We start from the raw sequence: 23,104 nt of genomic DNA on the forward strand, positions 1-23,104 counted from the left end.
GGGGGGGGGGGGGCAATGGGTGGGGGTGGTTGGAGGGGCACTGGGGGGTGGGGGGGGGCAATGGGTGGGGGTGGTTGGAGGAGCACTGGGGGGTGGGGGGGGGCAATGGGTGGGGGTGGTTGGAGGGGCACTGGGGGTGGGGGGGGGCAATGGGTGGGGGTGGTTGGAGGGGCACTGGGGGGTGGGGGGGGGCAATGGGTGGGGGTGGTTGGAGGGGCACTGGGGGTGGGGGGGGCAATGGGTGGGGGTAGTTGGAGGAGCACTGGGGGGTGGGGGGGGGCAATGGGTGGGGGTGGTTGGAGGGGCACTGGGGGTGGGGGGGGCAATGGGTGGGGGTGGTTGGAGGAGCACTGGTGGGGGGGGGGGCAATGGGTGGGGGTGGTTGGAGGGGCACTGGGGGTGGGGGGGGGGGCAATGGGTGGGGGTGGTTGGAGGGGCACTGGGGGTGGGGGGGGGGCAATGGGTGGGGGTGGTTGGAGGGGCACTGGGGGTGGGGGGGGCAATGGGTGGGGGTGGTTGGAGGGGCACTGGGGGTGGGGGGGGGCAATGGGTGGGGGTGGTTGGAGGGGCACTGGGGGTGGGGGGGGGGGCAATGGGTGGGGGTGGTTGGAGGGGCACTGGGGGTGGGGGGGGGCAATGGGTGGGGGTGGTTGGAGGGGCACTGGGGGTGCGGGGGGCAATGGGTGGGGGTGGTTGGAGGAGCACTGGGGGGTGGGGGGGGGCAATGGGTGGGGGTGGTTGGAGGAGCACTGGGGGGTGGGGGGGGGCAATGGGTGGGGGTGGTTGGAGGGGCACTGGGGGTGGGGGGGGGGCAATGGGTGGGGGTGGTTGGAGGGGCACTGGGGGTGAGGGGGGGCAATGGGTGGGGGTGGTTGGAGGGGCACTGGGGGTGGGGGGGGGGCAATGGGTGGGGGTGGTTGGAGGGGCACTGGGGGTGGGGGGGGGCAATGGGTGGGGGTGGTTGGAGGAGCACTGGGGGGTGGGGGGGGGGCAATGGGTGGGGGTGGTTGGAGGGGCACTGGGGGTGGGGGGGGGCAATGGGTGGGGGTGGTTGGAGGGGCACTGGGGGTGAGGGGGGGCAATGGGTGGGGGTGGTTGGAGGGGCACTGGGGGGGTTGGGGGGGGCAATGGGTGGGGGTGGGGGGCAATGGGTGGGGGTGTTCGGAGGAGCACTGGGGGGTGGGGGAGGGGCACTGGGGGGGTGGGGGAGGGGCACTGGGGGGGTGGGGGAGGGGCACTGGGGGGGTGGGGGAGGGGCACTGGGGGGGTGGGGGAAGGGCACTGGGGGGGTGGGGGAGGGGCACTGGGGGGGTGGGGGAGGGGACACTGGGGGGGTGGGGGAGGGGCACTGGGGGCTGGGCAATTGGTGGGGTGTGGTAGTGGTGGAGGTCAGTGCGGGAAGAGCGATGCGAATGAATGCATGGTGTTCGATGCGCTCTGGTTCTTTCGGTAAAGTCGCGTAGATAGAAGAAGAAGAACTAATAAAGGCAGCACGACGTTTCGGTCGCAACACAAGCGTCCGATTGAAGGGTGTTCGAGTTGAGGATCGTTGGGGTTCATTGTTGCGTGACCAGGCGAGTGGAGAAGTCGGGGGACCAGGTGAGAGGGATCTCGTTTGGTCTGCAGGGGGAAGCGACGATTTCTGCAGTGGAGTGCAGTAATCACCGGTGAGTAATCTACATGGCAGTCAGACGGATTTACATTTGATTTGGCGCTTTCGTGACTGCAGGAATTACTCTTTGGTTCTTTCGGTAAAGTCACGTAGAAGGGAAATAATAAAATAATAAAACTAAAATAAATTCTCACAAAGAGAATGTTATTTTATTATGTATTATTTGTATTATAATAAAATTCTCACAGAGAATTTTATTTTATTATGTTTTATTTTTATTGTAATAAAATTCTCACGAAGAGAATTTTATTATTTTTATTATAATAAAATTCTCACAAAGAGAATTTAATTTTATTATTTTTATTTTTATTATAATAAAATTCTCACGAATACAATTTTATTTTATTATGTTTTATTATAATACAATTCTCACAACGCGAATTTTCTTTTATTATGTGATATTTTTATTATAATAAAATTCTCACGAAGAGAATTTTATTTTATTATGTTTTCTTTTTATTATTTTACTCTTTCCCTTCCACGTGACTTTACCGAAAGAACCAAGAAGATCAATAATCAACTTGTTGCTATAAATCAACAACGCGTGTAGTAACACGTTGCTGCGTCCTCTTACTTCTCAACAACAAAAAAAGGGGGAGAGCGAGAAAGGCGGTGCCGTCTATCCATCTGTCCGACGACAAACATTGTTTTTTAAATTCCTCCACACGCTCACCTGCATCGCACATTGCAACAACGCAGACGCTCTGGGGGCCGCATCGATAACGCCGGAGTCGTCGTCGGAGCAAGTGCGGGACACGGGGCGTTGGCCAGGTTCTCATCGTCTAAGATTCAGGTGTCTAAGAGTGGTCTAAGGTTCACGTGTTTAAGATCGATCTAAAGTTCAGGTGTTTAAGATCGATCTAAAGTTCAGGTGTTTAACACTAGATTTGAAGCTTTCGTGACTGCAAGAATTCATACTCGTAGGTTTTTTCGGTAAAGTCACGTAGGTGAAATAATAATAATAAGATTAAATAATAATAAATGAAATCACTAAATGTAATCACGTAATTTAATTTAGTTATTTCATTTATAATTATTTTATTTTAATTTTTTACCTACGTGACTTTACCGAAAAAACCTAAGAGTAGGTGTTTAACACTGTTCGAAAGTTCAGGTATTTAACACTGGTCAAAGGTTCCGGTGTTTAAGATCGATCTAAAGTTTTAGGTGTTTAACACTGTTCGAAAGTTCAGGTATTTAACACTGGTCAAAGGTTCAGGTGTTTAAGATCGATCTAAAGTTTGAGGTGTTTAACACTGATCGAAAGTTCAGGTATTTAAACATCGATCTAAGGTTCAGGTATTTAACACTGGCCAAATGTTCAGGTATTTAAACTACGATCTAAGATTCAGGTGTTTAACACTGGTCAAATGTTCAGGTATTTAAACTACGATCTAAGGTTCAGGTATTTAACACTGGCCAAATGTTCAGGTATTTAAACTACGATCTAAGGTTCAGGTATTTAACACTGGCCAAATGTTCAGGTATTTAAACTACGATCTAAGGTTCAGGTGTTTAACACTGGTCGAAGGGAAATAATAAAAGAATAAAAATATAACATAAAATTCTCACGACGTTTCGTGTAAGTTTTATTGTTATTATTTTATTATTTCCCTTCTACGTGACTTTACCGAAAGATCCAAGAAGATGAATCCCTGCAGTCACGAAAGCTTTACATCGAAATTTAAACTGTTCGAAGGTTCAGGTATTTAAGACTGATCTAAGGTGTAGGAATGGATCCCATGTCCGTGTGTATGATTTTTCCTCGTCTCTGAGCTGAGATTGGGCCCTAATTAATTCGGCCATTGAGTGTGGGAGGGGGATTCGTGATCTTCCTCGTATTCTTTGTGGTTTTCCTGGCCTCTATGTTGAAAGTCCTTAACGAAAAGTTCTGATCTCGAGTCAGCCCCAACTCGCTGTGCGTTTCTTAAAGTTTGATTCTCTCTCACGGTCTCTCGCAGCGTTTACCGCAAAAGATTGGGTCGATTGTTTTCTAAATGCTTATACATTTTTATCGATACAATGGATTGTAATTGAGATACAATTGTAAATTCGAGGGTGTGGGGGGTTAAATGTAATCGTGTAAATTACAATTGATTATGTTAATCTGAAATATGCAATACATGTTACCGATTGGGTTGGTTACAAGTTAAATTAACATCATGTAACCTGAATAGGCATGCAACTAAACGATGTATTACTTGTTTCACGATGTAACACGATTTTTGTTCCTGGGTAGTAAGTGTTATTTTCTAATTGCTTATGCATCAAAAGTATAGAAAATGGCTATTATTCCCCACAAACTTTGCTTTTGTGTAGGAGCTATCATTTGTGGCCAGGTTGCTTCTGAAAAATATCTATGAAGCTCAGTGGGCCTTACCTGGTAAAATAAAAATAATAGTAAAACAAATTGTCTGCGCACCACATCAGACACAACCCGTGCCAGCGTCTGGGCGAAATTGGAGCTGTTTGTTCGAATTTCCACTATTTAGTCACCTCGTGCACAACAAAATCTCAAGGCGTCGGGCGTGGGGAGGACACGCGTAAATATCAAGGCTTTATGTGGGATCTTTGTAAGATTAGAGAGGGGGTAAGGTGCGTGAGGGGAGAGAGAAGTGTCAAAGGGTGTAGGCCATAGGTGGAGTTTGACTTCTATATTTGGCGGGGGTGCAGGGGTTCCCTCACATTAAGTTCTGTTCAATCTTAATTGTAACTACTGAAAATAAATTAATAAAGACGTGGAGTTTGGGAGGGGCGTTACCCCACCGTACCCCCCGCAAGCTCCATCCATGGTGTAGGGTCTGATGTAGTGGTGTTTAGTTCGTATTTTGTTTCCTTCAGTCGAGTTGACAGCAGACCGTGGACTTTCAGTGGAATCTTAGGCTTGTTCATATCATTGACGTTAGAACGCCGCTAATTGAACACCCTCACAACAGTCATGATCGTGGTCACGTTCGTGGCCATGTCGGTGTCGCTGTGTTGGCTGTTGTGGGAGTTGACATTGCTGGCGATGGTGGCCATCTTGGTGATCACACTGGCCTCAGTGGTATTTACTCTTAGTTTTTTCGGTAAAGTCACGTAGGTAAAAAAATAAAATAATAAAAATCACGGACGTTTCGGAGGCAACACAAGTCTCCGTCATCAGGTGGGACCGTCACAGCCAGATTTGCTGTATCAAGTGAGGCAGGGATTCCAAGATGCAAGTTCTTAAATACAAGTTAAGGGGGAGGAGAGGGGGGGGGAGCTTATCAGAATGTGGTAGCCAATGAATGGAACGTATCGGGAGGGGGGGGGGCGGGGCTGAAAGAGAGCACGAGGTGTGACGTCGACGTGGACGTGTTTGTGTGCAAGTCCCTGTTGGTGCGCATGATAACGTATTGGAAGGGGGGGGGGGCTAAAAGAGAGCAAGAGGTCTCAGTGGTGGCATCATTGGACATGTTGTTAGTCGTGGTGGCCATCTTGGTGATCACACACACCAGTGCGTCAGTGATGATGTTGTTGGAGGTCGTGGCGATAGTGGGGAGTGGCGGTGCAGTGGTTTGGCGCACTGCGCCACAAACCCAGCGACCCAAATTCGATTTTCCGCTCGCGACCAAAACAAGTAGCAGTGAATATTCGAACTGATCCTGAGTCTCTCCCAGGTCGACCCAGCCTTAAACGAGCACCTGGTGTGGTGTGTAAAACATCAGCACTGTTGGAGTTGAAGGCGGCCGGGTGTGGCGTTGGCTACTGGCCCCCTCGTCTGCCTTACTGGCCTTCATAGGTGCTACTCGCTAACAGCACTTGCCCCAACAGTCTGTTGAAGTCTACACGGGGGATCTTTATCTTTAGTCATTGCTCTGTGGCCATGTTGGTGGTCACGGTGCCCCCCCTCCGTCTTTTGCAATTTGTACTTATTATACTTTATGTAATTTTATTCATTTATTTTTAGTGACCGGCTTACCTTTCCTATACAGTACTTTGCATGCCTATCATGCTTTTGTATTGTTTGCTGTTGTAACTGTCTGATCCATCCCTACCGGATAACTGTGAAAAAGAGCTTCATAGCTCATCAGATTCCTCCGAGATTAATATTTATTCTGATTCTGTCCCCCCCCGCCCGCCCGCCCTGCCCCCCGCAGGTTGCCATCATGATCTCGAACGTGGCGTCCCGCGTTGTGTCGCGTGTGAGCCATCTGGGTGTGCGAGCGCGGGACGCACGCGCCGTGGCCACGGACCTCGTGACCAAGTACCGCTTCCACGTGACCGGAGCACGTGCTGCCAGGCAAGCGGGGTCGTGGGAGACGTGGGGGTAGTTTAAGTTCATGTATTAGGTATAGCCCTGTGAGCCATTGGGCTCTTGAATCGGGTGCAACCGCAACAAACAAAAAACATGAACAAGAAAACATCTTAAAGTGAATATGTGACTATGTGCAAACAGAAAATACAAGAAAAGACGGAAAAATATTGCAGAAAAAGCACCGTACACCAACGCTGTGTGCAAAAATCCCGGTGGGATGCAAGTCAAACAACAACAACAACAACCACAAGACAACTTAGATTAAGGCCATCAGTCTTACTCTGTACTACAACAAACAAACATGGCCAAACCAGTAAACTTTTCGAAATCACCAAAATAAAGCCATGAAACAGTGATCATAGGAACTGTGACGGAATTTTCACAATAAACGACAATAAACATGTACTACCAAAACCCTGCAGCCACAGCTGGCTGCATGAGTCACTCCACAACAGCAGGAGCATCAATCGGAGTATCATCATTTTTCAATGCACCTTTAAGATCAGCACACTAGATCAGAACACAGGTCATACTTTGCAGCGATCATCTGGAGCGAAACATTTTATTTTAGGGGGGGGGATAGAGAGGGGAGGGTTTGAGTGGTATAACTGAGAGGGAGGGTAGTGGGGGGATGGGGTAGTGGGGCGGGTCAAGGGTCGGGGTAGATTCTGGGTGAAAACTCGAGAATGCCACGAGAAGGGTCTTAATTGTACGAGTGCACGCAGAACAAATCAAGTGCAGCAATCCAAAGCAAATAGAAATCAGAGGGGAAAACAACTGTGTTGAGGAATCACGTGGTATGTGTGTTTGTGATGTGGTGTGTGCTGTGACATGGTGTGGGTGCGCTGGGGAGCGGTAGTGTAGCGGTTAGCGCTATGCTGCGCTATGAACCCGGCGACCACAGCGTTCGATTCCCGCTCACGGCCAACACCAGTGACGGTTATCCGAACCGGTTCCGCGCCTCCCCTAGGTCGACTCAGCCTCAAATGAGTACCTGGTGCAGTGTGTAAACATCGCTCACTGGGGAGACAAAGGCGGTCGGGCGTGGTGCTGGCCACCCACCCCCTCGTGTACTGTTGCGGCCTTCATAGGTGCTCGCAAACAGCACTTGCCCCTACAGTCTGTTAAGGCTATACGGGGGATCTTTGTCTTTGTGCGCTGTAGGACTGGGATGGGAGTGTGTCGTCAATGGGCACTGAGGCAGGGAGATGCTGCCTTTATTATCAGCGATATCAACTCAGAGGTGAGAGAACTCGCATGACACGCACACACCACACAGACCAAACCATACACTACACCATACACGACACCATACACACTCCACACCACAGCACGTACACACCACACACCATACCATACACACCAAGGATAAAGATGCCACGGATAGCCTTAATAGACTGTTGGGGCAAATGCTGTTGGTGAGTAGCACCTATGAAGGCTGGTACGACACACGAAGGGGGGTAGGTGGCCAGCACCACCCCCGGCCGCCTTTGTCTCCCTGGTGGTGATGTTTACACATCACACCAGGTACTCGTTTACGGCTTAGTTGTCCTAGGGGGGAGGCCCAGGACCAGTTGAAATATTCGCCGGTTGTTGTTTGTAAGCGGCAATCGAAATCTGGTCGCTGAGTTTGTCGCGCAGGGCGCACTAACCACTGCACCACCGCTCCCCCCACCACACACACACCACACACAGTATATACGTTATCAACGCCATACATACCACATGCACTGTGCACACACACCACACACACACCACACACACACCACACACACACCACACACACACCACACACACACCACACACACACCACACACACACCACACACACACACCACACACACACCACACACACACACACCACACACACACCACACACACACACCACACACACACCACACACAGTATACACGTTATCAACGCCATACATACCACATGCACTGTGCACACACACCACACACACACCACACACACACCACACACACCACACACACACCACACACACACCACACACACACCACGCACAGTATACACGTTATCAACGCCATACATACCACATGCACTGTGCACACACACACACCACACATACCGTAGATGCTTATGCACGGGACAATTTAAGTGTTTTGCCTGTGTTGGATGGTGTAGGGTTACATACGACACAAATCCGACCAGATCACCAGAAAGTCAACGATGAATCGTAACATTACTGATGGCAGCAGCAGCAGCAGCAATGTATTTGTGTTGAAGATGAGTGTGCACCTATCCTGGCACAGGAATCGGTGCCGAACGCTTACCCCGAGGATGGCGAGGAGGGTCTGCTGTACGACGCGCTCACCCCACACACCTCGCTCACCGGCTCTGTGTCAAACATCGCCCTGGAGGTGAGAATATCACCACCACCACAATCATCATTACAACCAATATCACTATCATCATCACTTCCACCACCAGCATCATCAAAGACAAAGTATAGCGTTTATAGACTCATCTTCTTGGTTCTTTCGGTAAAGTCACGTAGAAGGGAAATAATAAAATAATAAAAATAAAACATAATAAAATAAAATTCTCACGACGTTTCGGCCACAACACAAGCTGTCGATTGGAGCGCTGCTGTCGATTGGAGCGCTGTTGTTGTGGCCGATACGTCGTGAGAATTGTATTTTATTATGTTTTATGTGTATTATTTTATTATTTCCCTTCTACGTGACTTTACCGAAAGAACCAAGAAGATGAATCCCTGCAGTCACGAAAGCTTTAAATCGAAACGTTAACAGACTGTTGGGACAAGTGCTGTTAGCGAGCACCCATGAAGGACGGCACGGTACACAAGGGGGGGTGGGTGGTCAGCGCCACACCTGGCAACTTTTTTCTTCCTAGTGGCAACGTTTACACACAGCATCAGGTACGTATTTGAGGCTGAGTCGACCTAGGGGAGGCCCAGGACCAGTGCAGATAATCATCACCGGTGTTGGCCGTGAGCGGGAATCGAACCCAGGTCGCCAGGTTCGTAGCGCAGCGCGCTAACCGCTACACTACCGCTCCCACACACACTCATTAAACATTTATGTATTACAACAGCCTATGTAGGTCACACAGGGGATATCTGTGTGTGTGGGAAGTGGTAGTGCAGCGGTTAGTGCTGCACTACGAACCTGGTCACCAGAGTTCGATTCCCGCTCACGACCAATAACAGTGACGGCGATTGTTTGAACCGGTCCTGAGCCCTCCCCTAGGTCGACTCGGCCTCCAATGAGTGCCTCATGTGATGTGTGAACATCGCCACTGGGGAGACAGGCTAGCGGGCGCGGTTCTGACCACACCAACCCCTCGTGTGCCATGCCAGCCTTCATAGTTGCAACCTGCTATCCGTACTTGGCCCAGCCGCATGTGTGAGCTAAACGGGGTGCCTTTATCTTTGTAGGTGTGTGCAGGTGTGGATTTATGCTCCCTCGTACGCTCCCTGGAAAACTCCGGGGTTCGGGTTCTGGTTCAGCCCCGCGCCACCTCGGCCACACAACCAGGTTTGTGACGCTCACAGCGCGTGTGTGTGTGTCTCTGTGTGTGTGTGTCTCTGTGTGTGTGTGTGTCTCTGTGTGTGTGCGTGTGTGTGTCTCTGTGTGTGTCTGTGTGTGTCTCTGTGTGTGTGTCTGTGTGTGTGTCTCTGTGTGTGTGTTTGTGTCAGAGGTCGCAAACGGGTTTTGATTCCTTACCCGTACCCGGCCGCACCAGGGTCGCAAACGGGTACCCGTACCCTACCCGAAATGAGTGACAAACGGTTACTCACCAGTGACTCACGGCCTACCCGTACCCGTACCGGGCCGCACCAGGGTCATAAACGGCTACCTGTACCCGACCGGGTATCGGGTAGGGTATGGGTATCGGGTACCCGGTTGCGACCTCTGGTGTGTGTCCTAACAACAGCACCCGCCGTTCACCAATTAATTGTGTTGAACATGAACACGGCGCTTGTGCCAGGCAGGAGGTCACGGGGCCAGTACCAGGTGCTATGGGTTGACTGGCTGGAATGATTGGCAGATGCACCAGCTGTGCTCTCCACTGCACTAACTGTGCACCACGGTGGCGAGATGTTAACTACATCACCTCGTATATGTAGTAAGTTGTGGGGTCGATCCCGACCCTGATGCTTCTATATTTGGAGTTTGTATGTTTTGCCATTAATCACATGGATTTTTCTGTGGTTCCCCCGGTTTTTCCCTCCACATTTAGAAACATGCTTTTAGATTACTTGCCTTCTATAAATTTCCACGTGATAAGCCACTTCGTTGAGCTATCGTTTGTGGCCAGGTTGCTTCTGAAAAAGAGCTTCATAGCCCAGTGGGCCTTACCTGGTAAGATACAAAAATAGTTGACTTTAGTTTCAGCTTAATTTGGTGTATTTTAGCCGCTTGGTGCTCCGCTCATTATGAGCGTCGCTCCTCCGCCCTCCGTTGCTGCTTGAGGGCGACTGCCTCCAACTGTCCAGGAGCATCCTTCATGAGCCTCCTCTACGAGCAGAGGCGGAGCCAGGATTTTCAGGTGGGGGGGCAACCCCTCCAGCAATGAAAAATGATAGGAGTTGTTAGTAAGTAAGGACAATGGAGACAAGAAAAGCTGTCTCGGGTGTGGACCAATCAACTTCAAAGACAGTGCATATCATTATCAGAGTTGTTTCTTTTTGTTTGCATTTTGACTGCTTGTGTTGTGGTTATTTCAAACATGATGCCTTGTATAAAGGTGTCAGTTTTTGTACCAGTTGAAAGGGTAAAAACCTATTACGATAAGTAAGGACTTGTCCCTTGCTTTTTATTCGACGCGTGTGCGGCGATGGCGCATGGCCTGGAAGTAGTGTGACGTGATTTGATCGTTCGTCACCGTCGCAGCAGTCTCCTTCTCGACATACAGCAGCATGGCGTCATTGAGGTAGTCGGAGCCCATTGCGGTGCGCAAACGCGTCTTGATGATTTTCAGGACGCTGGCTGTCGCCGCCGACAACGTCAGTATCAGCCGCAGCAATCGGTAGACAAGGTGGTAGCCGGCCAGTCGGTCTGCACCAGCATGACCGACAGTTCAGGGAGCGTGCCCACATTCTTCAATAGCTCGTCCTTCTCTATCTCCCTGCCGAAGTGGACCAACTGCTGACCGAGAAGCATTAGGTCGACGTCAGGAAAGTCGACCAGCTCCACGAGCTTGTATGTTGTGTGCTAGATCCGACCATGTCCGTCCGGTGCTTGCTTAGCTGCATTGGCTTCCGTTTTCCGAATGAAAACATTATACGGTCGCACTCATTACACACAGTGCTAGCCGCAAATGAACCCCAATACCTTGATGATCTTGTCAAGGAGCATAAACCATCATCACCCTCTCAGTGGCTTTTGGATAACCGTCGAACAAAGACGGTCACTGCATCGCGCACTTTCAGATGTGCTTCTGTGGCCGTCTGGAGCACTCTCTCGATATTAGGAAGTCACTGGAGCTCTGAACTTTTAGATCTAAATTTAAAACTCGTTTCTTTAGAACTGCTTTTTATGTTTAATTTGCTGTCCTTCCCTCGCACCTCCGATTAGCACGGTTGGTTACGTACGGTTCGAAAGAAGTTCAACACACATAGAGAAGGGAGGGTATAGCTGTGGCTTAGAAGACCCGAAGCTTCGTGTAGAGTGTCAGGCCACGTGGCTCCCACAGCGTTACAGATCCGACGAAAAGATAATGCCGCTCGGCTGAATCTGAGTGAGATGTGACGTGGCGTGTCATGTTGGGTTGTGGTGTCCCGTGATGTGCAGATGTGCGCTACGCCGTGGTGGCGTCGTGCGTGGGGGGCGTGCGTCACACGCTGCTCTCGCGCCCCCCTCCACACCCCCCCACGGCCGCCCTCCCCGGGTTTACCTCCACCCCCGAATGGGCCCACATACAGCGACCGGTACGGGACGTACGCAGGGGGGACACGCGGGGGAGACACGTGGGATGGGACACGCGGGGGTGGGACACGGGGGGTGAGACACGGGGGGGGAGACACGTGGGATGGGACACGCGGGGGTGGGACACGGGGGGTGAGACACGGGGGGGGAGACACGTGGGATGGGACACGGGGGGTGGGACATGGGGGATGGGACACGGGGGGGGGGGGGGGGCGTGGGGACATGCGAGGGCGGACACGTGGGGATGATACGTGGGGACATGTATTGGTAATGTGTTGGTAACGTGACACTAGCATGTTAAGATGTTGGTAGCGTGTCGATATCTTGTTGATAACAGGTCTGTCGTGTGTTGGTAACGTGACACTCGCTTGTTTTTTAGCGTGTTGTTAACGTGTTGTTAGCGTGTTGTTAACGTGTTGTTAACGTGTTGGTAACGTGTTGGTGCAGGCTGGTGAGGACCACTTGAGCCACGTGGATCACGTGACCTTGGCATGTGCTCATGGGTCATCGCGTGATGCCATGGCCTGGTACACCACCCACCTGGGGTTCCAGAGAACGCCCATCAACAAGTGAGGAGCGAGTATCAGAGTGCGAGAGAGCGAGTGTGCATCGGTGTGTGTTTGTGTGATTTGTGAGTGTGTGTGGTGTACGTTTTGTGTATGTGGTATGCCCGTGGTATGTGTATACCTGGTGCGATATGTAAAACATCTTCACTAGAAAGAAAAGGTGGATGGGTGTGGTACTTCGTAGGTACTCGCTAACAGCACTTGCCCCAACAGTCTGTTTAGGCTGTACAGAGGTTCTTTGTCTTGTGCGAGTGCGTGACAGTGTTTGAGTGTGAGAGTGCGCGAGTGGGAGAGAGTGAGCGTGAGGTGAACGTGGTGTGTATGAGAGTGCACATGGTACTCTTAGGCTTTTTCGGTAAAGTCACGTAGGTAAAAAATGAAAATTAAATTAATAGAAGTACAGATATGTGAAATTCCTTCCCGTAGAGGGTATTCATTCTAGATTTGAAGCTTTCGTGACTGCAAGTACTTCTATAAATTTTATTTTCTACCCACGTGACTTTACCGAAAAAGCCTAAGAGTATGAATCCTTGCAGTCACGAAAGCTTCAAATCTAGAAAGTGTACATGGTGTGTATTAGTGGAGTAGGTAAGCGAGTGTATGTGGTGTATGTGTATCCGCGTGTGTGTGTGGATGTGCGTGTACGTGTGGTGTCCGTGGCGCGCGCGTCTGTGCGTGCGTGCAGAGAGGACACGGAGCACGGCGGGTTTGTGCTGGACGGCGGGGGCGTCGGGTTGAAATTGAGGGCCATCGACCTCGGAGTTGGGGCTGCGCAGGAGCGCGGATTCAAGATGGTGTTGAGCGAGTCGCTGCCTGGACACGGTGAGCAGTGGTCTCCTGGCCACCCCACCACCACCACCACCACGGTGATAGCCACATCACCACGGCGTGGTGTGGTGTGGTGTGTATGGTGTGGTGTGTAATGTGTGTGGTGTGGTGTGTAATGTGTATGGTGTGGTGTGTATGGTGTGGTGTGTAATGTGTATGGTGTGGTGTGTATGGTGTGGTGTGTAATGTGTATGGTGTGGTGTGTAATGTGTATGGTGTGGTGTGTAATGTGTGTGGTGTGAGGTGTATGGTGTGGTGTGTAATGTGTATGGTGTGGTGTGTATGGTGTGGTGTGTAATGTGTACGGTGTGGTGTGTATGGTGTGGTGTGTATGGTGTGGTGTGTAATGTGTATGGTGTGGTGTGTAATGTGTGGTGTGTAATGTGTATGGTGCGGTGTGTATGGTGTGGTGTGTAATGTGTATGGTGTGGTGTGTAATGTGTATGGTGTGGTGTGTATGGTGTGGTGTGTAATGTGTATGGTGTGGTGTGTAATGTGTATGGTGCGGTGTGTATGGTGTGGTGTGTAATGTGTATGGTGTGGTGTGTATGGTGTGGTGTGTAATGTGTATGGTGTGGTGTGTAATGTGTACGGTGTGGTGTGTATGGTGTGGTGTGTATGGTGTGGTGTGTAATGTGTATGGTGTGGTGTGTAATGTGTATGGTGTGGTGTGTATGGTGTGGTGTGTAATGTGTACGGTGTGGTGTGTATGGTGTGGTGTGTAATGTGTATGGTGTGGTGTGTAATGTGTATGGTGTGGTGTGTATGGTGTGGTGTGTAATGTGTATGGTGTGGTGTGTAATGTGTATGGTGTGGTGTGTATGGTGTGGTGTGTAATGTGTGTGGTGTGAGGTGTATGGTGTGGTGTGTAATGTGTATGGTGTGGTGTGTATGGTGTGGTGTGTATGGTGTGGTGTGTAATGTGTATGGTGCGGTGTGTATGGTGTGGTGTGTAATGTGTATGGTGTGGTGTGTAATGTGTATGGTGTGGTGTGTATGGTGTGGTGTGTAATGTGTATGGTGTGGTGTGTATGGTGTGGTGTGTAATGTGTGTGGTGTGAGGTGTATGGTGTGGTGTGTAATGTGTATGGTGTGGTGTGTATGGTGTGGTGTGTAATGTGTATGGTGTGGTGTGTATGGTGTGGTGTGTAATGTGTATGGTGCGGTGTGTATGGTGTGGTGTGTAATGTGTATGGTGTGAGGTGTATGGTGTGGTGTGTAATGTGTATGGTGCGGTGTGTATGGTGTGGTGTGTAATGTGTATGGTGCGGTGTGTATGGTGTGGTGTGTAATGTGTATGGTGTGGTGTGTATGGTGTGGTGTGTAATGTGTGTGGTGTAATGTGTATGGTGTGGTGTGTAATGTGTATGGTGTGGTGTGTATGGTGTGGTGTGTATGGTGTGGTGTGTAATGTGTGTGGTGTGAGGTGTATGGTGTGGTGTGTAATGTGTATGGTGTGGTGTGTATGGTGTGGTGTGTAATGTGTATGGTGTGGTGTGTATGGTGTGGTGTGTAATGTGTATGGTTTGGTGTGTATGGTGTGGTGTGTAATGTGTATGATGTGGTGTGTGTGGTGTGGTGTGTATGGTGTGGTGTGTAATGTGTATGGTTTGGTGTGTATGGTGTGGTGTGTAATGTGTATGGTGTGGTGTGTAATGTGTATGGTGTGGTGTGTAATGTGTATGGTTTGGTGTGTATGGTGTGGTGTGTAATGTGTATGGTGTGGTGTGTATGGTGTGGTGTGTAATGTGTATGATGTGGTGTGTATGGTGTGGTGTGTAATGTGTATGGTGTGGTGTGTAATGTGTATGGTGTGGTGTGTATGGTGTGGTGTGTAATGTGTATGGTGTGGTGTGTATGGTGTGGTGTGTAATGTGTGTGGTGTGGTGTGTATGGTGTGGTGTGTAATGTGTATGGTGTGGTGTGTATGGTGTGGTGTGTAATGTGTATGGTGCGGTGTGTATGGTGTGGTGTGTAATGTGTATGGTGCGGTGTGTATGGTGCGGTGTGTATGGTGTGGTGTGTAATGTGTATGGTGTGGTGTGTATGGTGTGGTGTGTAATGTGTGTGGTGTGGTGTGTATGGTGTGGTGTGTAATGTGTATGGTGCGGTGTGTATGGTGTGGTGTGTAATGTGTATGGTGTGGTGTGTATGGTGTGGTGTGTAATGTGTATGGTGTGGTGTGTATGGTGTGGTGTGTAATGTGTATGGTGTGGTGTGTATGGTGTGGTGTGTAATGTGTATGGTTTGGTGTGTATGGTGTGGTGTGTAATGTGTATGGTGCGGTGTGTATGGTGTGGTGTGTGGTGTGTATGGTGTGGTGTGTATGGTGTGGTGTGTAATGTGTATGGTGTGGTGTGTATGGTGTGGTGTGTAATGTGTATGGTGTGGTGTGTAATGTGTATGGTGTGGTGTGTAATGTGTATGGTGTGGTGTGTAATGTGTGTGGTGTGAGGTGTATGGTGTGGTGTGTAATGTGTATGATGTGGTGTGTAATGTGTATGATGTGGTGTGTATGGTGTGGTGTGTAATGTGTATGATGTGGTGTGTAATGTGTGTGGTGTGTAATGTGTATGGTGTGGTGTGTAATGTGTATGGTGTGGTGTGTATGGTGTGGTGTGTAATGTGTATGGTGTGGTGTGTAATGTGTATGGTGTGGTGTGTATGGTGTGGTGTGTATGGTGTGGTGTGTATGGTGTGGTGTGTATGGTGTGGTGTGTACGGTGTGGTGTGTACGGTGTGGTGTGTATGGTGTGCAGGCCCGAACCAGGTGGACGCGTTCTTGGAGACGCAGGGCGGTCCCGGCGTGCAGCACGTGGGGCTGCACACGGCAGACATTGCACGGTGCGCACGCGCGCTCAGCGACAGCGGCGTGGCCTTCTACAGCCCGCCCCCCGCCTACTACTCGCACGTACGGGCGGCCACACCACGCCACACGTGGCCACACCACACACCGTTCACTCCTCGCCACTCCATCCACACCACACCCCACACCGTCTTCTCACCACACTGAGGGCGAGATGCTCGCCTGTTATGCAGGAGGTCGTGGGTTCGATCCCGCCCCTGACGCCTGCAGCTGTATCATTGGAGTCGGCGTGTTCTCTCTCTCTCTCTCTCCCCGTGGTCGCGTGGATTTTTCTCTGTGTCCTCCGGTTTTTCCCTCCACATTTAGAATCGACATACGTTTAGATGATTTGGTTGCTGTAAATTTCCGCATGATAAGCCACTTCGTTGAGCTCTCATTTTCTGCCAGGTCACCTCTGAAAAAGAGCTAATAACTCCGTGGGTTTTCCCTGGTACATAAAATAAAAATGGTTTAGTTAAGTTCACTACACACCACTCAATACACATCACAGACACCATACTTGCCAAACCGCTCACGAGCCACCATTCGCTGCACACCAAATCTTATGCACGCCACTCGCTACACACCGCACTATACACACCGCACAATACACACCACACTATACACACCGCACAATACACACCGCACAATACACACCACACAATATGCACCATCCCACAGACACCACACGCACCACTTGCTACACAACACACTATACACACCACACTATACGCAACACACTATACACAACACACTATACACACCGCACAATACGCAACATCCTACAGACACCACACACACGATCTCACAGACACCACACGCACCACTTACTACACAACACACTATACACACCATGCTATACGCACCATCCCACAGACACCACTTACTACACAGCACACTTTACAACTGTCTGTTAAAGGCCATATGGGGGATGTTTGTCTTTATTTGATGTTAAGGTACACTTGGCTTAGCACAAGTGCTGTAGTAACATCACTGCCACTGTATATGCGCGTGTATTATATACATGTGCGTAGTGGATGTGCAACGGTTAGCGTGCTGCGTGCTCTGCACTACAAACCCGGCGACCCGAGTTGGATTGCCGCTCACGGCCAACATCAGTAACGATTATCTGAGCCGGTCCTGGGCTTCCCTTTGGTCGACTCAGCCTCAAATGAGTACCTGGTGCGATGTGTAAACATCGCCACTGGGGAGGCAAAGGCGGCCGTGCGTGGTGCTGGCCGCCCACCCCCTCGTGTGCCGTGCCGGCCTTCATAGGTGCTCGCTAACAGCACTTGCCCCAAAAGTCTGTTCCGGCTATATGGTTGGATATTAGTTTTTTTGTTGTTAGTCTGTATATATATGTGGGGACGTCCAGTGGACTGGTTCTGGCTCCAGTTACAATGAGGGGAGCACAGTCTTCTACATGGGACAGGAGACAGCCAAACAACAGGGAGTGGCTCTTTTTCTGAACAAAATAATGCAGGGGGCATGGGAGCGTGGTGGTGAGGCGTGGGGAGCTGTAAGCCCCAGGCTGCTGTCGGCTGACCTGATCAATGGGGGAGGTAAGGAATGGTGGTGGTTGCTTACACCCCCTCCGACGATTAAGATCAGCGGAGGTATGCAGGCATCGCCGATGAGTGAGATGCCTTCTATGGCCCCTCGGGATAGTCATCCTGTTGGGTGACTTTAATGCCTGAGTAGGTGATGACACTTGCACCTGGGCTGCAGTGATTGGGAGGGCTGAACGATTAATCGATTTCAAATCGAAATCGCAAATTGAAACAATGCGATTAGCAAATCGCAAAGGCTGCGATTTTTTTGCGATTTGAAAAGTCCCGTTACTTTCTTATTGGAGTTGTTTTCTTTCTTTATTATTTAAACTTTATTTATTTAACTTAACAATTGTTCTATTTTGATTGTTCTATTTCAATTAAAACATTTAAATAAATACATGTTAGAAGCAATTAATATTTTTTCAGTTCTCATCCTTGCATTAGAATATATAGAGCAGTTCATATTTTGATGGTATCATGTGTTAATGTTCCATCACATGTTTTAAATCTATTACACAGTGAATATTGAACTGAAGCTTGACTTAAAAATCAAATTGCAATATCTGTCAAGAAATCGCAATTAGATATTATCCCCAAATCGTTCACATCTAGTGATTGGAAGGAATGGGCCAGATTATCTCAGTAACAACAGTAGGAAGCTGCTAGACTTCTATGCATCCCATGGGCTTGTAGTTAGCAACACGCTGTTCCGGCATTGGTGCATCCACAAAAAGACTATGGATGCATGCCAGGTCCAAGCAAGAACATCTGCTGGACTATATGATGCAGGCCCATGTATTTGACACCAGGACCTACCGTGGAGCTGATCTACCCAATGACCATCGACTTGTCATCTGTAAGATGCGCCTGCTATTCTTCCACTCCGGTGGTGGGTGTCCATCATGCAGCTAGCACCCTCTATGCGGCCGAACAAAAGCTTAACATGCCAAGGGGGAGGTTTAGGACTGTGGCTCATGCAGCTGCAATGGCTCCTCTGGGTACGTGGTCCAAACCTCCTGCGAAACCCTGGCTGATGGAGGTATTCGGGCTGGCTGAGAAAAGCAACAGGCCCACTCCCATGTCGGAGAATGAGGCTGACTGCAGCTTTCGCTCGGAGGTTTGGAGAGCCTTGTGGCGCTGCAAACATGAGTGATGGTCATGGGTTGCTGCGGAGATGGAATCTGCCTCAGTAGCCCGTGGTCATAAATCACTCTTTACTGATCTGATCTGACCCCCAGGAACAGGCTTTCAGGTTTGGTGAGCATTTCTGTGACGTCTTGGGGGAGGGGAAATACCTCAGTCCAGAAAACATCATGGGGTACAGTGGGGATGATCCTGCTGAGGCTGTCGTGCCTCAAATATTGGAAGAAATAGTCACTCCCTGTGAGTGTCTGGCCTAAGTGCCATCTGTTGAATTACAGTCGGCGATCCAGAGTCTGAGACCAGGACAAGTGCCAGGCAGAGATGATCTCCCAAGCAAACTGCTGAGGGAGGGTGGCATTTGTATGCAGATTGCCCTATATGACATCATCATAACAGTCTGGACCACTGGATGGGTTATGCAGGATTAGAAGGGCTCCCTGGTGGTCCCCCTCTTTAAGAATGGGGAGTGCACAGACTGTCAGAACTACAGGGGCATCTCCTTCCTCAGCGTGCTGGGACAGGTCTTGGAAATGATTATTCAACACCGCTTTGCCAGGCATGCTGAGGAGAGGCTTGCGGAGCCCAATGTGATTTCGCCCAGGGCAGTCCTGCACAGATGCCATATTCTCTGTCCGTCTGCGACAGCTCAGATGGAAGCAATTGCAAAAGGACTTTCATCTCTGCTTTATTGACCTGGTCAAGTCCTATGGCACCAAATCTTGACTTAAAGCTTTCGTGACTGCAGGAATTAATATTCGTGACTATACCAAAAGACCAAAGAATATGCCAACCATCAATAGGCCTGTGCTCTGGGTTGTTCTTCGTGCTTTCGGAGCCCCTGACTCTCGGCTCATAATCATTAATGACCTTCATGATGATGGCCAGGCCCAGGTACGTGGCCGAGAGTCTAAGCCATTGCCTGTTTATGTTGGGGTGCAACAGAGATTTTTTTTCTGGTACGCCTACATTACTTAACATTTTTCGAGCACGGAGTTCAAGAAGCCTTCCATGGCTGTACCGGAGGAATCTCCATCTGGTACAGATATAATGAGAGGCTGACCGATGCCCGGGTGCGGTCAAGGGATGGCTACCTATTGGTCAACCATGTTATGTATGCTGATGATCTGGTGTTCGCTGCTCACTCAGAAGAGGAGTTGGAGGTGCTGCTGCTTGACCTGGAGTGTGCGAAGCACCTGCCTGGGTATTTTGCATTATCAAACACTCCACCCCCTCAACTCCCTATTGGTAATGGGGTAGTTGTGAAGAGTTGAAAAGTTTCCATACCTGAGCAGTGTGCTTATGACTAGCTCCGGTTTGACAGCAGAGGTCTCACTCCGAATCAGTCGAGCGGCACTATCTTTTTATCTGCTGCATAACGCTGTGTGTAAGCTACCTGGTCTGTCGCTCCACAGTAAGCTTCGGGTTTTCTAGGCCACAGCCATGCCCTCCTCTATGCTTGTGAAACGTTGGGACCCCCCTTATGGAACATCTTCGCTGGTTAGAAACATTCAGGCTGGCTTGCCTACGATTCATCCTGGGTTTAACCAGGCTGGATTGTGCGAGCTATATTTTCACACACACACGAGGTGGCGCGGTGGTGAGCCCACTGTGCTATAAATCTAGCGACCCAAATTCTATTCCTGTTTACGGCCACCATAGGGACGACTGTGCCTGAAATGAGCACCTGGTGCTGTGAAATAAACATCGGCACTGGGGAGACAAAGGCGGCCAGGCCTGGTTCTGCCCATACCACCTGCTCATGTGCCATGTTGCCCCCCTTCAATGCGCTCGCTAACAGAACTTTCCCCAAAGAGTCTGTTCAGGCTATACGGGGGACCTTTGTCTTTGTGTTTGTGTGAGAGCAGCTGAGTGGAGTGGACTTCTCGGGCCTGGACATGGATCCACTGAAATCTCACGGCATTCTCATCGACTCCTCTGAACCCTACAACGACAACAACCACACCGCCACCACACTGTCCTCCCGGTGAGTACGGGGTGGTGGTGGTGGGGGTAGTGATGACGATGATGATGCTGCTGATGATGCTGCTGATGATGATGATGATGCTGCTGATGCTGCTGCTGCTGATGATGCTGCTGCTGATGATGATGCTGATGATGATGATGCTGCTGCTGCTGATGATGCTGCTGATGATGATGATGATGCTGCTGCTGCTGATGATGATGATGCTGCTGATGATGATGATGATGATGCTGCTGATGATGCTGCTGCTGATACTGATACTGATGCTGCTGATGCTGCTGATGATGATGCTGATGATCAACCTTGACCCCGTCTCCCCGTGCTGTGTCTCCGGGCACAGGTATCTGCTGCAGGTATTCTGTCTGCCACTCTTTGGGCCGGACTCGTGCTTTCTGGAGCTCATCAGTCGCCACGGAAACCGCGGATTCGGCGAGGGGAACATCCGCGCGCTGTGGCGGTCGGTGGAGCTCTCCCGCACCGTGGCAACATCGTCGACTGCAGCCTCATCAGCCACGGCTTAACGCCTGCTGGTGTTCCCAGCCGATATTGGGGTTCATAATGCAGTTTTGGTTTACGGCACGGAATTTGTGAGGGTAAAGTGGGTTGGGTGAACGGTAATGTTTGTTACGGTCGTGGGGAGCGGTTAATGTTTGTTAATAGTAGTGGTGGGGGGTGGGGGGATATCTATATTTTCATATTCGAGAATCTCACGGCGGCGTGACCGTCCAGCCACTCGCAGCTGCCCCATCATGTCCGGGGGAAGCGTTGCTGCTACAGCATGTCCGTGTCTGCGGCGCGTATGATCACTTCACTCACGGATCGGCGAGCCGCCTTGAGCTGCGGGGAGCCCGGCCCCGGCCTCGCTTGTGATGTCCCTCGGCTTCGCTGGAGCCACGGCTGCTGCTGCTCAAGAAGCGTCATCTGGAAGCAATGGCCTGAGCAGCCTTTTGGGGCAAGTGCTGTTAGCGAGCACCTATGAAGGCCAACATGAGGGGGGGGTGGGGGGCTATGGGTGTCCAACACCATACCCGGCCACCTTTGTTTGCCTCGTGACACGGTTCATATTCTACGCCGGATACCTCATTCGACCCACGCTCTCATCCACTCTCGCACACACGCACCACACTGCAGTTCACGTCCGTCTGTGTTTTCCTCAAGCTGCGCCACTTTGGGAATTCCTCTCGCAATCATCCTGTTTCCCAAACTCTTACAATCATAACCATGCTCTGTTCAAGAAACGTGTTACAACTCGTGAGAGTGCTGTTTGTTCCTGGCAGTTTGATGTTTGGGCCCCTTTTTGAGCCCACTCAATTTGTGATACAATTTTCTAATAAATCTTCAGCCAGGCCTTGCAACACCCGCTACTCAGTGTTGGGTTAAGGTTTGTATATGTGTAGATGTCTTGTGCATGTGTTCACGCGTGGATACAGATGATGGTGCAACTAGCCGGACACACGTGCTGTGGTGGAATTGCCGCCAGTGGAGAACTGCAGTTGAATATTGTGTCGGCGTGTTGACATTGAACAGTCGACAATATCTAACCAGAAGAAGAGTCTGCTGAAACATCTAAATCATCCTTTATTCTTATTAACTGTACAAAAACCTCTTATTTTACATAACGTGTTATTTCTCTGCGTCTAAGTGTGCACGTGTGTCGATCTTTGTATAAGCAGTGGGGAACGGCGCAGTCGTTAGCGCACTGCGCTCCAATCAAGGTTTGCGAGAGTTCAATACCCGGTGACATCAGAACCAATCTACCCCCGAGGTCGACTCAGCCTTGAAAGTAGTACCCGAGTGTGGTGTGTAGTAAACATTTCCGAGGAGACAAACGTGGCAGACCCGGGCGTGGTGCTGGTCACACCACCCCCACTCCTCGTGTGTGCCGCACCACCATGCCTTTGCCCAGTGCTCCTCGCTAAGAGCACTTACCCCAGAAGCCTGTGTGGGCTACATGGGGGACCTTTGTCTCGTGTACTGGCGCACACGGTAATAACACAGAGCCAAATCCCCCACCTGCTTTAAAAACAATCGAGCGAAGGTCACAAGCGATGCACAATCAAATAGCCGTGTCGGTGGCGGAGAGAGTATGAGAGGGTGGCCGGGAAGGTAACCTGGACGTTGCCAATCAAAACCGGTCACGTGCGTCAGGGCCCCGTAGTGGACGTAGTGCAGGCTCCCAGCTCTCTCGCCTCTCTTATCGGTGTGCTGTGATCAAGTGTCGTTTCCCGGGAACGTCACCTACGATATATTTAAGGCCACAATAGGGTTGTTCGTGACTAAGAAGTCGAGATTTGGTTACGGGTAAAAAAATAAAATAAAACTT

At 50.3% G+C, this 23,104-nt stretch overlaps 1 protein-coding gene across 1 annotated transcript; it reads left to right on the top strand.

Annotated features, from left to right (window-relative positions):
- The first annotated feature begins 1,147 nt into the window (after positions 1 to 1,147).
- On the top strand, positions 1,148 to 21,361 carry HPDL (4-hydroxyphenylpyruvate dioxygenase like). Its single transcript, XM_078869338.1, has 13 exons — positions 1,148 to 1,179; positions 1,530 to 1,667; positions 2,372 to 2,465; positions 5,794 to 5,936; positions 7,116 to 7,194; positions 8,224 to 8,331; positions 9,372 to 9,471; positions 11,731 to 11,867; positions 12,313 to 12,434; positions 13,117 to 13,253; positions 16,019 to 16,170; positions 20,666 to 20,784; positions 21,122 to 21,361. Exons 1-13 carry the CDS (start codon positions 1,148 to 1,150, stop codon positions 21,300 to 21,302), a joined length of 1,542 nt encoding a protein of 513 aa, XP_078725464.1. The 3' UTR covers positions 21,303 to 21,361.
- The last annotated feature ends 1,743 nt before the right edge of the window (positions 21,362 to 23,104 follow it).

Source organism: Lampetra fluviatilis, chromosome 27 (assembly GCF_964198595.1).
Source record: "Lampetra fluviatilis chromosome 27, kcLamFluv1.1, whole genome shotgun sequence".
Taxonomy (NCBI): Eukaryota; Metazoa; Chordata; class Hyperoartia; order Petromyzontiformes; family Petromyzontidae; genus Lampetra; species Lampetra fluviatilis.

Bases quoted from the DNA above. Each gene is read 5' to 3' on its own strand.
- HPDL (XM_078869338.1), top strand. From the start codon at position 1,148: ATGGGTGGGGGTGTTCGGAGGAGCACTGGGGG. The intron at 1,180-1,529 runs GTGGGGGAGGGG...GTCCGATTGAAG, and splicing joins GTTCGGAGGAGCACTGGGGG to GGTGTTCGAGTTGAGGATCG. The intron at 8,332-9,371 runs GTGAGAATATCA...TTATCTTTGTAG, and splicing joins TGTCAAACATCGCCCTGGAG to GTGTGTGCAGGTGTGGATTT.